Source organism: Notothenia rossii (assembly GCF_949606895.1).
Source record: "Notothenia rossii genome assembly, chromosome: 9".
Classification (NCBI taxonomy): Eukaryota; Metazoa; Chordata; class Actinopteri; order Perciformes; family Nototheniidae; genus Notothenia; species Notothenia rossii.
In genome coordinates this window covers 73,955,712-73,971,453 of record NC_136907.1, presented here as the reverse complement: position 1 = coordinate 73,971,453, position 15,742 = coordinate 73,955,712, and the positions used below count along the sequence as shown (strand labels likewise).

At 41.4% G+C, this 15,742-nt stretch overlaps 1 protein-coding gene across 6 annotated transcripts in view; it reads right to left on the bottom strand.

The window, feature by feature from the left end:
• Positions 1 to 4,277: 4,277 nt before the first annotated feature.
• LOC307020181 (zinc finger E-box-binding homeobox 1-like) overlaps positions 4,278 to 15,742 on the bottom strand; it is a 63,349-nt gene continuing 51,884 nt past the window's right edge. For 5 of the 6 annotated variants that reach the window (XM_079651381.1, XM_079651383.1, XM_079651386.1 and 2 more), the window contains 6 exons: positions 14,816 to 15,004; positions 13,365 to 13,567; positions 11,816 to 11,942; positions 9,767 to 11,538; positions 8,988 to 9,162; positions 4,278 to 7,538 (listed from right to left, as the gene is read on the bottom strand). In XM_079651381.1, coding sequence (XP_079507507.1) covers positions 6,799 to 7,538; positions 8,988 to 9,162; positions 9,767 to 11,538; positions 11,816 to 11,942; positions 13,365 to 13,567; positions 14,816 to 15,004 — 3,206 coding nt within the window. In that variant the 3' untranslated portion in view covers positions 4,278 to 6,798. The remainder of the gene's footprint in view (positions 7,539 to 8,987; positions 9,163 to 9,766; positions 11,539 to 11,815; positions 11,943 to 13,364; positions 13,568 to 14,815; positions 15,005 to 15,742) is intronic. The other variant, XM_079651382.1, reaches the window with a different exon arrangement.

Sequence of the window (15,742 nt, the reverse complement as noted above, 5' to 3'; positions counted from 1 at the left end):
ATTAATGTGTGTGTTCATATTAAGTTCACAACTTTATAGTAATGGGTGTTAATTTACTTATATACGAACAAACAGCAGGTAAATATCACCTTTAATAAGTCAAGGATCATTTTTACTTGACTAGAAGTCACTGCAAGTTTACAATTCTCTTTGGCGCCCCCTACTGCTGATACCAACACTGGAGGAGAGACAGGCACAACTTTGGGAGTTTAGCCTTTGCAGACAAACCTATAAAACACATGAAAGGGAAAACCCTAAACATCATAAAGGGGGCTTTTAACACCAACTTTAAAGTTTATTCTTAACTTAAACATCAACAACTTAAAGAAAAGGCTCAGGCATGTAAAATGTACCACTTAAGCACTTTCTCCAAACAAATGATGGCTCTTCTTTTATTGTAATCCAGGCACTTTCATATTTAAACTAAAGCACTTCTTTGAAAAAAGGCAGTTGGCGTCTTTCTTTAGTAATAATCCATTAAGGTCTGAAACATTGGAGTACTTCTTCAAGACAGGGTTGTCAGTACAAACCTGAAGCTAACAAAAGCAACAGGTCAGACCTCCACTGCCATCTAGTGGTTTTATTTGGGACAAGCGATTTCATTCCTGTTAAAAAGTTCATAAGAATTACAGTTCAACACAGATGCATGGTATATTCTGCTGACAAAGTGCGGACAGCCACTACACTCAAAGTACAAAAAAACATTCTCCATATGCGATATACATAATTAAATATACAGTATGACATTATATAGTTAATATATTGCATCAAGCAGGTTGTAACGGTTGTAGAAAAACACAGTTTTGATACACTTTACGATATTTAGAGCATCTTGTGATATATATTGTATACTTTTACTTTGTTTTTCCTTAACTGTTAAGCCCCGAGCCTGTTTTTCAGATCTCAGGCTCGAAAATGACATTCCCAGAACAAATGACCATATCTTCCCTTCTAAAAGGGTTAAATTAGTAATATTTTTTCTCAAAGCAAGGTTACATCTGTGAGTTGGATGTAGATGTGTCAGAATCAATATAGATGTTTTTATTTTAAAGTAAATTCAGATTGAACACAGCAAAAAAATGTAAATGTTTTGTGTCTGTCCAATTTTTTTTTACATATACTGAAAACCACCCTTGATGGTAGACTAAAAGCTTTAGGAATCCAAACTAAAACATATAATAAGTACCCTGTATCAAGATTGATGCAAAACAAGTTAAATTTGACCTTTTTAGAGAGATTTAGCAACAATTCTGGGGTCATTTGGGTGGATTTTCCATATCTCTGGCCCCCCTTGCTCGATTTTGCTGATTGACATCTCTTTGTCAGAGCCAATGGAATCGAGGGGAACTCCCACATACTCCTTATTTGGTAATGTGTGTGTGTGAGACTGACGCATAGCAAAAACCGCAAACTGCGATAACTCTGGTGGCTACCATTAGCAGCTAACTTTTACTCTCTGATTTTTACATAAAAATGGAATTATGGATTATAAATAATTTTTTCAGTTCCACAGAAACATTATCAACCTATGGATTAACCGATTCAGCAGCGGTTTTTCTCGTTGTAATGCCATTGAACAAGTCTTTTGATCAGATTGCAACCCAGTCTCATGGCATTTCGTGTTATAGTCACGACATTTAATCTATTGATTCGTGTTCACCAACACAATTTCCCCCTTTTTTTTGTGTCACAAGAACAATTTTAAAAGCAATGTATTTCTATTGGTAGTATGTTTCGTGCCTGCAGCACGTCTTTTTGTCCATTCGGGTCTTGGATAACCGGAAGCTGTGGGGTTCATAAAAACATGTTTTTACTCAATATCAAGCCACGATTATTGTCTGTCTATGCTGCCCCAGAACGCCTCGTTGGAGATTTCTCATTTTCCATTGTTTGTTTCCTGGGTTCTCTGACGTCACGTGTGAATACCCAAATCCACAAAAATTACCTTAAATTATTAGTAATTTTTGTTGATTTTTGCGGAGCACCTCACACACCAGGATCCCTTGGCGAACTAACAGGGAGTCCCCATTGACTTGCATAGAGCTCCCTGAATGCTGGTATTAGACGGGTTGGGGTCGCGGAGAAATGCTCTCCGAAGACCCAGTCTCACAGCGTTATAAACCGTTTTCTTACTCAATATCAAGCCACACTTATTGTTTTTACTTCGGCTGTGAGTGTTTGCGTGTGCTGAGTTTCGCTGTGTCTCGCTGTATCGCCGACACGGAAACCTGTCCGCTCCTCGCAGCAGCTCGCAGCAGTAGCGAGCAGTAGCGAGCAGTAGCGAGCAGTAGCGAGCCTCGCAACGTCCCGACCAATCAGAGCACACTGGGCTCATAGGGATCTCCAACAAGCCGTTTAGGACAGAGAGTGAATACACATACTATACAGAGAGGCTTTATGAGAAACCAATGTGATTTTGGAAAATTGCATAATATAAATCTATTCTAGTAGACCTCAACAATGGAATTATGATCAGTAGAAATGGCCATGACATGGGACCTTTAACAAAAGCATTCCTCTGGGTCTTTTCTCAATAACATATAATGGGCTCATTTTAGAGCTCAAACATATAAATGGAGGGCTTTAGAGACAGACAGACAGACAGACAGACAGATATAGATATATATATATATACACATTGTCTAACTTTTTCAGATACATTTGCTGCTGGTCCAACCACTTCACAACCATGATCATATGTAATTTCTCTTACCTCTTGCTTTTTGAGGCCAACTTTCTTTTTGATGCCGACCACCGACCTGGTGTCAGTGTTGCTGCATGAGACACCCGGGGAATAACGGCCAACGTGCTCAAAATTGACATAAAAAATGAAGTAGGTTATGTCCGATTTCCAAGGATGTGTTGAGATCTCCATATTATGTTGAATACTTAAAACGAAAGTTAGTTATAATCAAATATAATCAATTCTATTCTTGTATAACCCACTATGAAAATGCTTCATATTTTATGATTTTCTATATTTACAGTATAAACAAAACACAAGTGGTTTGTTAAGTTGAGTGTGTAGGGCTTATTATGGTTTATGGGCGTCTGATAAGAGAGAGGAGACCGTTTCTTCCCTCTTTCCCCACAGCAGTGAACAGGGGGGGGGGGGCTCCTGACTTTTTGGAGAAAGACTGAGCCCCCAAAAAGGTGTGTCTTATGCCATAGCCATAGAATATGTCTGGACAAGTCTAGTCCTGTACATCAGAGGCCATGCCCAATTTCCACAAATATGGGTATGGAGGAGGTGTCTAGGTTTTTCTGTCCTGTTTCAAGCATAAAAACACGAGCAGAGAGGGAACAAACTCAAGAGAGAGAGAGAGAGAGAAGGGGGGGTTCCCCTGGTGTGCTCTCTCCCGGTAAAGCTCTCTCCCTGGAGAGCTGGGGTTTGCCTTGGTAAGGTTCGCTCAAACTTGGTAAATATCGCTTGAATATCTTTGTTGAATGCGGAGTGAATTTCTTTGTTGAATGCGGAATGAATTGATGTGCGTTGAAAGTTTAGCACCCTACCACCTGTGAGGAAATTCCTCCGAATTCATGCGGGAATAGGTGTGGAATTGATGTGAATTGATTTGTTGAATGAAAGTTTGAACGTGCTTTGTATTATCACCGCTCATTTATGAGAGATGCCTCTAAATTCTGTCAGATGATTTTAAATGTCACAACTGAATTGGGCAGTTGAAGTTGCAATTTAGTGTAATAAATGTAAAACTGTGAATTGAGGTTTCATATTAGAGCATGATCACAGCATATGTTTTGTAAGATTGTCATGTTGTAACGAGAGAAGGTAGAAACCCTGTATAAGTGTGGACCAATTTTTCTTCAAATAAACTGATCCCACCTTTTGGATTGGGACAACTTAAAAGACATCTGCGCTCTCCTCTCCTGCTTAAAAGGTAATATTGCACACTGCCACACTCACACTTAGGTAGGGCCACACCTCATTACTGATATCAAAATCGTTCGGGATCGCTTAAACAGATTTAGCGGGTCGTCTGAATTGAAACAGCAGTTAATTGAAACTGGTTCTCCAGGAGTTAATAGAGGTGAGATCTTGCCGTTGGTGGATCTGAGCCAAGCAGTAAACTTACATAGACTCAATATCTTCTGTTAGGTCAATTAGTAGGTCTTGGTAATTTGCCGGAATAAATTATAAGCCCTCCCGACTCCCAAGAATGAGTAACTGCTTGTTATCACATCCTTATATATAACATTGCAGCCTTGTGGAAAATTGCTTAAATACCAAGTGCAAAGGGAAAGAAGTAACTCGGAAATACTTTCTTATATTTTATTGTGATGGGGAGTCATAAAAATGGAGCAAAACTAAAATATAAACAATACAAAAAAGACAGTGGATTTACAAAGGGTGAGAACAAACGGTATGCAGCCTTCGACAGTACAATGGAACAAGTTGGCACAGAACAGAAAAACATTGTGGCGGGACAATCTTAATTTGGCTTTCGAAATAAAAAGGGAGGCTTCATAACAAGATCCTTCATTAAAACGGCAACGACTCATGCTTTTAAAATCACAGAGTTCAGAATTCAGTAGCTTCAGAACGACGCAAAGCGCGGATGCACATGTAACAGTTTCTATTTCTCATTTCATTCGTCTTTTTTCTTAAGCTTAAAACAGAAGTCATGTTTACAGAATACAAGTTTTCTCATGTTTTTTTTGTCTTTTGTTAGAACAAACGTCAGCTCCCAGAAGCACATTGTGGGCTTTTTTTTTTTAGTTTGTCTTGAGATTGTTTTTCATACTAAAATATATTATTGTATCAATTCAAACTACAGTAATGTACACTACAATGTGTAATAAATAACCATAAAAGAAAATATAAAAATAAGACACATAAATATAAAAAGTTTTTCTAAAAACTAAACGGGTACATTTATTTTTATCTGTGAAAAGGGTTCTAATACTGCCATTGTTGAAAAAAAAAGAAAAACATACAGAGGACACACATGAAAAAATAAAGAAATTAAAACAGACAAATATTATAAACACTGTTCGGTAAAAGCAACTGAAAACACTTTTTGTCAGAGATCACATTCACTAACGTTTGTTACCTGAAGTGCGGGACAGCTTTTCCTTCTTATTTTTAACCATCTGAATACAAGTGCACACGTTTGGCTGAATTTAAAAATCCTTCATTTTAACCACTAATGGTTTTGTATATTTATGTAAACATATTTAAACTGACTTGTGACATAAGTCCAACATATTCTTTAAAAAAAAAGCTTTAAACATCAACTGATTATATCAAATTTACAAGGTATTTTATATCCACAGGTTAGGTCAGTCTGGACTGTATTTCTCAAGCTTTTCCACATATTATAAGATTTTAGTAAACTCATCGATTGATAGCCAGCTTGTCTCATGTGATGATTTGCTGCTTTTGTCGTTTTATATAACTGTAAAGTTAATATATTTAAATGTTAACATTACTTTCCGGCAAAAATAAGACATCTGAAGACTGCATCTTGGGCTCTTTAAACTATTTTCTGTAACTTTATTAAAAAGAACGTGTTAATAAATCCAATATAAATGTCACTTGAAGTTAGTTAAAACCCTAATACTGTTGCCAAGTTTTCATGTGTCATCCACAATTCTCCTTAAGGCCCTAAAATATTTCAATTCATTTCACAAGGAAGTATATTTTAGCAATTGTGACAAATCAGCTGTTCTGTGCAAGTCGCCAAACATTAGTCAATATGGGTCTTGTGTAAGTAACAGAGGGACATAATACTGGCTACATGTGTGAGGAAAGAAAATGATAACACTGTTCAATGGCACTTTTAACAGCACACAGGTCTTGCATAAGGCTGGAGGCATTGGGGTGGAGCAGGGAACAGCCCTGTTCCTTCACATACAGTATGAATTCATATATAAGCTAGTAACACTGAAACACTGACTCAGAAATAAGGAGAAGCTCGGTAAGAGTGGGCGCATGTGTTTTTGGAACCGCAGCTGAGCCAATCGAGGTGGAGGCTGCCTTTCAATCTTCACCTGGAGACTCCACCCATTTCAGGCTGCGCCGGGTTGCTAAACATGAGCGCCTGATGCTGGCTTTAAGGTCGTGACTCCACCTTCCCTGATAGGAAACATTTGGTTATGGCATACGGAAGCCACCTTCTCCTCCGAGACTCCCCATCCCGCCCACAACCCTCCCCAATAATACTTTGTTTTCCTTAAGGCTAACAGTCAAACTGAAAACAAAAGTAATGCTAGCTAGCAAAGACAAACACTAACACAAACAACATCTCGCTAGCTAGTGTACGTATATAACACTGAAGGGCATACAATGCATGAGGCATGTATCCGTAGGTAAACCAGGAATACTGTAGTGCAGAGGTTTTTGTTCGTAGAACTCAATAAAATACTGATTTTAGGAAACTTCATTGGCAATAAAAAGTTATAGAAATCTTTCTCATCTTTACAGGTTAAAATGGTTTCAAAGAAAAACAAGATTAGTAACACTGACCAAATGAAAAACAAACAAACAATAAAACAACCTGGGATGTTCAGTAACACGTCTAACAAGTTGATGGGTGAGTTTCAAATCTCTACTTCTATAAACAATTTTTAACACTGATATTTCATTTCCACAAGAAAAAAAAAGTCACTGTTTTACTTTTTTCAAGTTCAGGCACACCTGGGTTTTTGTACACAGTAGTGGACCGTTAAGATCAGGCAACCGCCGTGACTTTGTGGATTTTTCTGCGGTTTTGTCTTAGATAACTCGACTTCAGTAACCTAGGCATTCGAGCTGTCCCCAAGACATTTCTCTCTCCTTTATTTGGCGTCTGTCACCACTTCGTCTGCGGGTTCGGCGCTCTCTGACCCCTCCCTGACGCTTTTGTCCGTATTTGCTTCACAGTCGGCACTTTCCTCTATATCCTCACTTGCTGCTTCCTCCTTTTCTTCGGTTGTTTCCTCCATCTCTTCGTCGTCCATGTGATGGTCCCCGACCTCGATCTCCATCACATCACACGCAAGCTCCTTGCCCGTCTTCTCTCCTTCCGCCTCTTCCTCTTCTGTCATGTCTCCCTCCACAATCTCCTCTCCCTCCACAATCTCCTCTCCCTCTTCCTCCTCGTCCTCGTCCTCGGTATCGTCAAAGTTACCCTCGTAGATCTCGCACTCGCCGTCATCCACCTGCACGACCCGGATGTCGTCCATACAGATGGCCTCATCATCGTCGTCCTCCTCTTCCTCGCTCTCCCTCTCGTCTGAGTCCAGTTGGGAGGGCGGGGTCGTGGTCCGGCTGTCCGATTGCAGTCCGGTGCCGGGGCTGCCGAGCTCCGACTGAACGCTGCGTGGCCCCGCACCGGAGCCGGTGTCTGGACCGTCCTTCTTGCAGTAGGAGTAGCGGTGGTTCATGTGCTGGGAGTACGATCCGGAGTGAGAGAAACGCTTCCCGCACTTGTCGCACTGATAGGGTTTCTCCCCGGAGTGCAGCCTCGAGTGTTCGATCAGGTGGTGTTTGTGTTTGAAGGCCTTCTCGCAGATGTTGCACTCATGGGGCCGTTTTCCTGCAGATGATAGAAAAAAAGAGTCAGACTCAAACTGCCTATGCCTGCAAAATAACACAGACTAGTCAGATTAAAGTCGCTATAAAGTGATTTATGGCATATATACGGAGAGAAGCCGCCTCAATTTTCAACAGATGACAAGGGGTCAAGTTTTAAGAGCATTCAAGCCAGAAAAGTTTGGAGCCACTGCTTTATGGTAAATAAGCCTGTAATAATTTACAATTTTACATAAAGATAAGAGTCATGCTGGTTAAAGAACCATTCTCCATCTTTGCTAAAGTGACAAAGGAGTGTTAAGTTCTTCAGGATGCAGGTAAGCAAGAGTGTTTTTCATTCTTTAAATGAAAGCTGGCACAGTAAGTCAGTCAGTAAAACAATGCCCTTAAGAACCGTTTGTTAGACAGGGCGTGTGAAGTTGTCTGTGGTTTGTGTTTATGTGGACGACGTCATGCCTGAACCAACACCTATGCACAGTAGTGTGGCACCCAGATAACTGTTCACAGACTTTAATAAAAAACACATTCCATTGTAGTAGTTGGAGCTTGAGGGATCGGGTTAATTCACCTCAAGGGTCTCATCTTGATAAATACTGAGATCCTTCTGAGCTGCTATATTTACAGGCCAGCTGTCCCATAAAAAGTATACCATCTAATGAGAGATGATGTAAAATGTAAAGTCACAGGTTTGAGAACTAGAAATATCTTTGGGCTAAAAAGGAAAACAGAAAACGAATAAATGAAACTAGACTTAGTCGAACTAGTAAGTTAGTGTCTATATCAGCGGTTCCCAACCCTTTTAAACTCAAGGCCCACTTAAGAATCTAAAAAATGTTCGCGTCCCGCATTCAACCATAAACAACATGGAGGCTAAATAAAGTACTGATTGGTCAATTCAGAACATGTGACATGTTGTTAATCCAGTAGAACAGACCGCCGTCAAGGACTGTAATGACCGTTACTAAGGAGGATCAAGAGAGAGAAAGCAAAGGAGGTTCAAATAAAATAAAAAAACGTAATAAGGAAAATGTTTCCACACAAATCCTAATGTTTTGCAAATTATTTGGCGGCCCACTTGCAATGCCTCCCACAGGTTGGGAACCGCTGGTCTATATTATTTTCAGCTAGCTTCAATCCTTCAACCCGACCTTCAGCAGTCAGCCTTAAATCCGGACAATTCCCCTTGAGTTTCAGAGCCTGGCATCTGCTCGCCTCCAGTCTGCTTCCCAGCCGCTACCAGCTGCTATGATTCAGCCTGATGTTTCTTACTTTGTCCATGTTCAGCTCCGATACCTTCAGCCTGATGTTCCCTGCTACTCTCCTGTTCTCTGACCCATTGTTTCAAATCACTTGACCTACTTTTGATTGTCTGTCCCACCCTGAATCTCATAATCTTGACATTTGAGTATATTTAGTGACCATGTGTGAGCCAACTTTTAATGTTAAGACATACCTGTGTGTTCATATTTGTGCCTGAGCAGGGAGCTGCCCTTCTGGAAGACTTTGGAGCAAAGGTCACATGGGTAGAAGCCGTTTTCCAGCCGTCGCTTCTTCATCAGTGAATCGGAGTCATTCTGCTCCTCCACTGTGGAGACGCCGTCCGACCCGCTGTCCACTTTCTTTTCCAGCTGTGTATGGACGAAAATTAAATTGATCAGTGTGGTCACGTTATCAATCGCCATGTGTAGGGGCATAAAGTTAAACTGACCATAATTAGTTTAGAGTTAATAATAATAATAATAATTCATTACATTTATTAGATCGCATTACATATTACACATATCAGACATGTAACAGTGAATACTGTGAACAATACCCACAGGAGCAAATTAGGATTCCTGTTTAAATGGATTCTCCGGTAGGTCATGAATGTTAAGGCTTTTCTACGACTAAGTTGTCTTTGCAGAACTGATCTGTGGTCAGATTAGTGGTAGTGGTACAGATACAACATATAATGTTTAATAATAATGTTTGTTTTAAATTAAAAAAAAAGTCAATATATCTAATATGTATATATGACCCAATATGTTCATTTTAATATAATTAATTTCTTATTTTATAGTTATTTTATAATTGTATTTTTATCTTTCATTTTATCTTTAATTGCATTAATCTGTGTGAATCTGTGCTGTCCTGATTTCCATTCTTACCCTGTTGCTGTTAAACTACTGAATTTCCCCACGCGGATTAATAAAGGTCAATCGTATTTCATCTTATCTTAACACTACCAACCTTATGGCCGTTGAGCACGACAGTCTTGGCTCCAGTGGCGTTGCCGGCCGTAGTGGCGTAGGTGTAGGTGAGTTGTGGGATGAGGATGGTGCGTTTTGTGGTGGTGTTGATGGCGCTGAGACAGCCCATCGTGCCCTGACTGGCGATGGCTACTAATGTGGGCAGCTGTGCGGCAGTGATGAGGTTGACAGATCCTCCGCTCTGAGGTGTGGTGATGTAGATGGTCCGCCCCTCTAGCTGCTCCTTCCTCAGGCAGGTTAGGTTCAGAGGATGTTCCTGCAGCTTGACAGGAGTCCCGCTCGTTTCTAATGCTGCGGCGATATGTTTAGGGAGGGAGAGGTCGAGCGGCTCGGCCTGGGAGTCCGGGACATCTGGGTCTTCTGGCTCGCTCTTAACGATGACGAGGTCCCCGGTGTTGAGGCTTAGTGGTGAAGAGTCTGATGGAGAAGAGTTGCCAGATTGTGATGAGGCTTGGTTGGATGTTTCTTTGGAGCTGTCGTTCTCTGCCTCTCCATTCTGATCCTCTGAGATCGAATTCATGGTTTGAGTCTTTGTTGAAACTGCTGTGGTTTTATTTCCATATTTGCACGCATTTTTCCCAAAGTTCATCTTTACAAACCACTTTTTGACCACATCAACGGGAATACGGACAGACTCTGAGATCTTTGTCAGCTCCTTGTCGCTGGGGTTGGCATCGGAGGCGAAGTACGTCTTGAGGAGTGAGAGGAGATCGTCCACAGGCGGCTCCTCAAGCGTGACCCCCGCCTCGCTCAGCAGAGCAGCGAACGAGGGGTCCAAAGCAGCCGAGTCAACAGCCTCCCCATTGGCTGCTTTACGGTGCTGAAGGAGGTGTAACGCCTCCAGGTTGTCGGGACAGTCATCGCAGAGTAAACATGTACTGATGCTGCTGACTTTTGGCCTTTGATTTGATCGGATCGTTGATGTAATTTCTGTCTGTTTGACTGCCTCTGTCTCCATGTCTGTGATGGCCACTGATTCTGGCTCTCTTTTAACAATGGAGAGGTCGGTCACCTCTGGGGTTGAAGGCCTATCTGTCCTGGTGGGGGTGGGGGCTGCAGCAGTGATGATAGTGGGAAGGAGAGCAGGATTGGTTTTGGCAAAAAGCGATGCAGGCTGGGTAGTGGCAGTGGTGGCGGCTGCAGGGCTGATGCTGTAGTTGATGATGATCTTCGTGGTGCCGTCATGATCCACAAAGGCCGGCAGACTGATGATCTGATGCTGGGGCTGCTGGAGTACAATTCCATGCTTCCCCTGCGTCACCAGCCCGTTAGCTGTCCCCAGCACCTGCCTGAGCACGTTCCCGTCCATCGCCACTTTGAGCACATTCTGCAAGTCGTTCAGATTGATGCTGATGGGCGACATGAGGCCCACTGTGGGTACGACCATAGCCACCCCCGGGGGCAGGGTAGTAACTGGAGCAGGCTGCTCCGTCCCCCCGTTGGCAGTGGCTGAAGTTGCCGTTGCCGCCGTCACAGGCTTGCACTCGTACTCCACAGGTTCAGATTTGATCTGGGTGATGGGCAGCTGCTCCTGGAGGGGTTTGCTTTCAGTCTTCTCTTTAAGAATGTTGCGCGCTGGAGCAATTACGATGGGCGTTGTCTGGGTGGTGGGTGGGGGGGATTTGATCGAGGTACGAGCGACGCCATTGGGGGGTGCTGCACCTACACACTTCTTACTGCTGATGTGGGAGCTGTAGGAGCCTGAGTGGGAGAATCGCTTCTTGCAGTTGGAGCATTCGTAAGGTTTCTCACCTAACAGGGGCAGACAGAGAATCTTTGTTTAAAAAATGTGCTTTATCAAAACTAAAATGTTTTTGATTCACAAAATGGCCAAATCTGATCAGCTCATTTTCAGATATTTTTATATAAATGGATCAGGACAAAAAGAGAGGGGGTCTTCTTTCCTGAAACTTTCCCAATCTCTTAACACATATTGGGGGACATACAGTATGCATGTATAAAAGACATGAAAAAGTGTACTTTGCACAATAGGTGACGTTTAAGTGAAGTAGAGAGAGTGGCAGCTCACCGCTGTGAATGCGCAGGTGCTCCTTCAGGTGGTGCTTGTACTTGAATGCCTTGGAACATTCGGTACACTTGAACTTGCGGGTTCCACCTGTTCCTCCTGTTCCACCTGTCGACTGGGAAACGTGGCGCTGTAATATTAGATTCAATTCAACTTTATTATCGTTGCACAGAGTACTAAGTACCATGACAACGAAATGCAGTTAGCATCTAACCAGAAGTGCAAAACAAGCAGTGATATTTAAGTAGGATGTAAATATAAACATGTGACGGATATAAACAAACTGATGTCTTCACACTATGAGGACTATAAGGATGTATAAAGATATATATAAAAAGCAGTAAAGAAGTTTTATGTGACCAGATGTGTCCGTAACATAGAAAGAGTCTTAATTTGTCAATTGTTAGCAAGAGCATTCATGGGGGTAAAGAATCAAATGTAAGAGAGTGGTAAAAGCTTTGACCTTTAGATTTTATTCATTTTAACTGTATGTCAGTTTAAAAGGAACATTGATTATCTTTTTGATATTGTTTTTCTTTTTTTTTTCATATTTTTATTGAATATTTATATAGAGCAGTGAAATACTGGCGGTACACTGCATGAACAAACCCTCTATTTGACATTTTTGTTTTTGACTGTACTTGCAGATGGAGAAGCTGTACTTTAATGTTAATACCAATACTCAAAATAATAATATTAACGTAGATTATTTTGTGAGGTGACCAGCAGTTACAAAACCAAATCTCCCTTTAAACATAGCTAATAGTAATGAATATAAATTGGAAATTCAAAGTATAAGGTCTAAGTAAAGCAGATATAATAGTAAAAACTTGTAATCTGAATACAAAAAAAATTAAATAAAAATAAACAATCCATAATATAAGATTTCCAGGGAAAAATAAACGGTACCACTTTACAGTAAGACTAACCTTATAAACGGTTTACGAATAGGTTGTGAACACTTTATAAATCATTAATAAGCTTTTATAAGACATGAGATAAACAGGGCAACTGTGACCGGTGGCTTGCCAAATAGTGAGCCCACATTTATCTGTACTGATAAGCCTTATTAGAAATGGTAGTAACTCATTAATGTGTTTTACACTTTACAATAAGGCTCCCTTTTGGCAACTATACATGTTAGTAACAAGTAAATAAATGGTCATAAAGAGATGCCAAGAAACATCAAGATGGAAGGGGGAGAATCAACTCTGTGAACAACAGATACCAAGGATGCTGGCTGATGAAGAAGACGAAGTAAGCTAGGTAGCCAAATATAAGGCTTAGTCATCTTGCCAAATAGTGAGCCTCTGTTGATGTCTGAAAACTATGTTAGAACTGGTTTATAAATGGTTCTTAATGATTAATAAAGTGTTTTCAACCTAATTATAAACCCTTTATGAATCCTTTATAAGGGTAGTCTTATTGTAAAGTGGTACCGGTAGGGTAACACGTGCGAGGAATCTGACTTAATGTCATGGTGCACACATACAAAATAACATAAAAAAATATTAGAAATAATAAAAAGTATAGTAACATTCTCTGATGTTACCTGATCCTTGGGGCCCCGGTGGTGGATCATGTGCCTCTCCAGCTGCGAGCGGTAGGTGAAGGTGTAGCTGCAGTGCGAGCAGCTGTAGTTGTCCTCGCTGGTCTCGTGGCGATACTTGATGTGCTCCTTCAGCGAGGCGTTGCGCTTGTAGCCCCGTGAGCAGTAGGGGCAAGTGTGCAACTGGGAGAAGGAGTCTGGGGTGCCTGGGAGGGAGGCAACAAGGAGAGGTTCAATTCTGCCATCAATCATCTGACTTACACCTTGCTTCATCAAAAGTGTTTTTTTAGATCGTTTCTTTGAAAGTTTCTGTTAGAAAAATATCACTCGTCACCGGCTTGAGCTTCAATATCAGGATACATGTATTTATTATATCCTTGCAAGAATGGAAGTAGTCATCACATACAGAGCATCAACTAGTTCCTGAACAGTGTCCTTCACATGATATACAAGAGAGGGAGTTACACAGTCACAAGATGGAGGAATAGAAAGCAGTATTCAATGTTTACTTCAGATTAGCTCCACGTCAGAAATGATCATGCTTGTCACATGTCTCTCTCCATAGAGGCTGAATCATCATGTTAATCACATAGCTATCATATGCCTCAAACAGTCCTGATGCTCTTCTAGGTAATCACACATCCTGTCGTGTACACAGCTACAGTTGGGATACCTTTGTTATCATGTGTTACTCTGATCTCATATTGGAAGAGTACATTCAGTATTTTCCCAACAGTTTCTAAGGGGTGGCTGTGTCCCACTTTTCTGTTCCTTTTGAAACAGACGACAAGCATGTTACTAACTCGGCTTCCCCGGAGTTTGAGCGTCTCTCACCTGGCAGGTTGTCAGTATTAAAAGGTTAAAGTCATGATCATGAGTCGTGGCTGTGCTTGTTGCTGTGGTCCCGCCTGATGTCCACCTAACTACTTTTGGCGGCACCCAGAAGATTGTTGACAGGATGCATCTTCATTTGCTTTTAAATACGGACACATTATCTTTTCTAACATTTGGACTGTCTATGTTGTAAATGTATTATCTTTTTAATTTATAGGGAGAGGGATCCCTCCTCTGTTTCTCTCTCGAGGTTTCTACCATTTTTTACCCATTAAACTTGGGATTTCTTTGAGGGCTTTTCCTTGTATGATGCAAGGGTCTAAGGAAAGGGGGTGTCGTATTCTCTACAGAGTGAAAAGCCCCCTGAGACAAATGTGTAATTTGTGATATTAGGCTATATAAATACAATTTGATTGAATGATTGATTGACAGTCTGGAGCTATTTTAGGTTGTGAGTGGCGAGTTGTGTGTCCTCATGATATTCTCTAACGTTAGTCGCCTTAAACTTGGCTTTAAAAGCTGCTAATGTAGCATTAGCTACGAGTGGTGGAGTGCAGGATCTGGACTTTGCTGATCTTTGAAGTTGAGTGAGTAAACAGAGATGTGTTTTTAAATGTTACCGTTTTCATCGGCGCCTCCTGTCTCTCCCGGGCTCTGCTCATCCTCGGGGGCTTCAGGAAAGATGACGGGGGTGTCTCCCTGCTGGAGGATATCATCCACTAGAGAGTCCTTTTCAGCGTCCTCTTCCTCCTCCTCCTCTTCCTCCTCCTCGTCGTCGTCCTCCTCTTCGGACACATACTCCTCCTTCACTAAAAACATACACATAAAAAAAAGGTTTGAGGAGTGGGTTTATGCAGTGGAGCAGGGTGAAGGACTTCTTGACCGGTGACAAAAAGTCTCCATCCATCTGATACTGTAGATATTTACAAAACTGCCTCTGTAGTGATGACTGAATCAGCCGCTGAATGTGATGTTGTTTTGCAGAAGCACCACTAGAGAGCGCCTCAGGGTCTTGTTATGAGCATGTTCCCTCTCTTAAACCCTCTCTTAAACTCTTTACAAAGCAATGCCTGGAGAACACACCTTTCCCCCAAAGGTTGAGAACATTTTTTGTTTATTTGAAAATGAACCAAATGGCTCTGAAGGAGCTATTCAATAGTCCTGGTGTCTCCCTATTTTCTGAAATATGTCTGAAGTGAACAGGATGGAATAAAAAGAGATGAATCACAAACAACTGTTGATAGCTAGGGAGGCGTGTGGCGCAGTGGATAGAGCGTTGGTGTTGGGATCAGGGGGTCACAGGTTCAAACCCCACTGCAGTCAGCATGTTGTTGTGTCCCCGAGACACTTCACCCCAAATTGCTCCTGTGAGGATTGTCCACAGTTTTGAGTATGTAAGTGGCTTTGGATAAAAGCGTCTAACAAGTAACATGTAATAGCTAGATATTGGCCAAATATTTAAAGCTCTTCACACCTCCAAAAGAGGCCAAAACCTGTGAATGAGGAACGCTGAGAGGAAGCTGAAAGGACCATCACTTTAAATGACT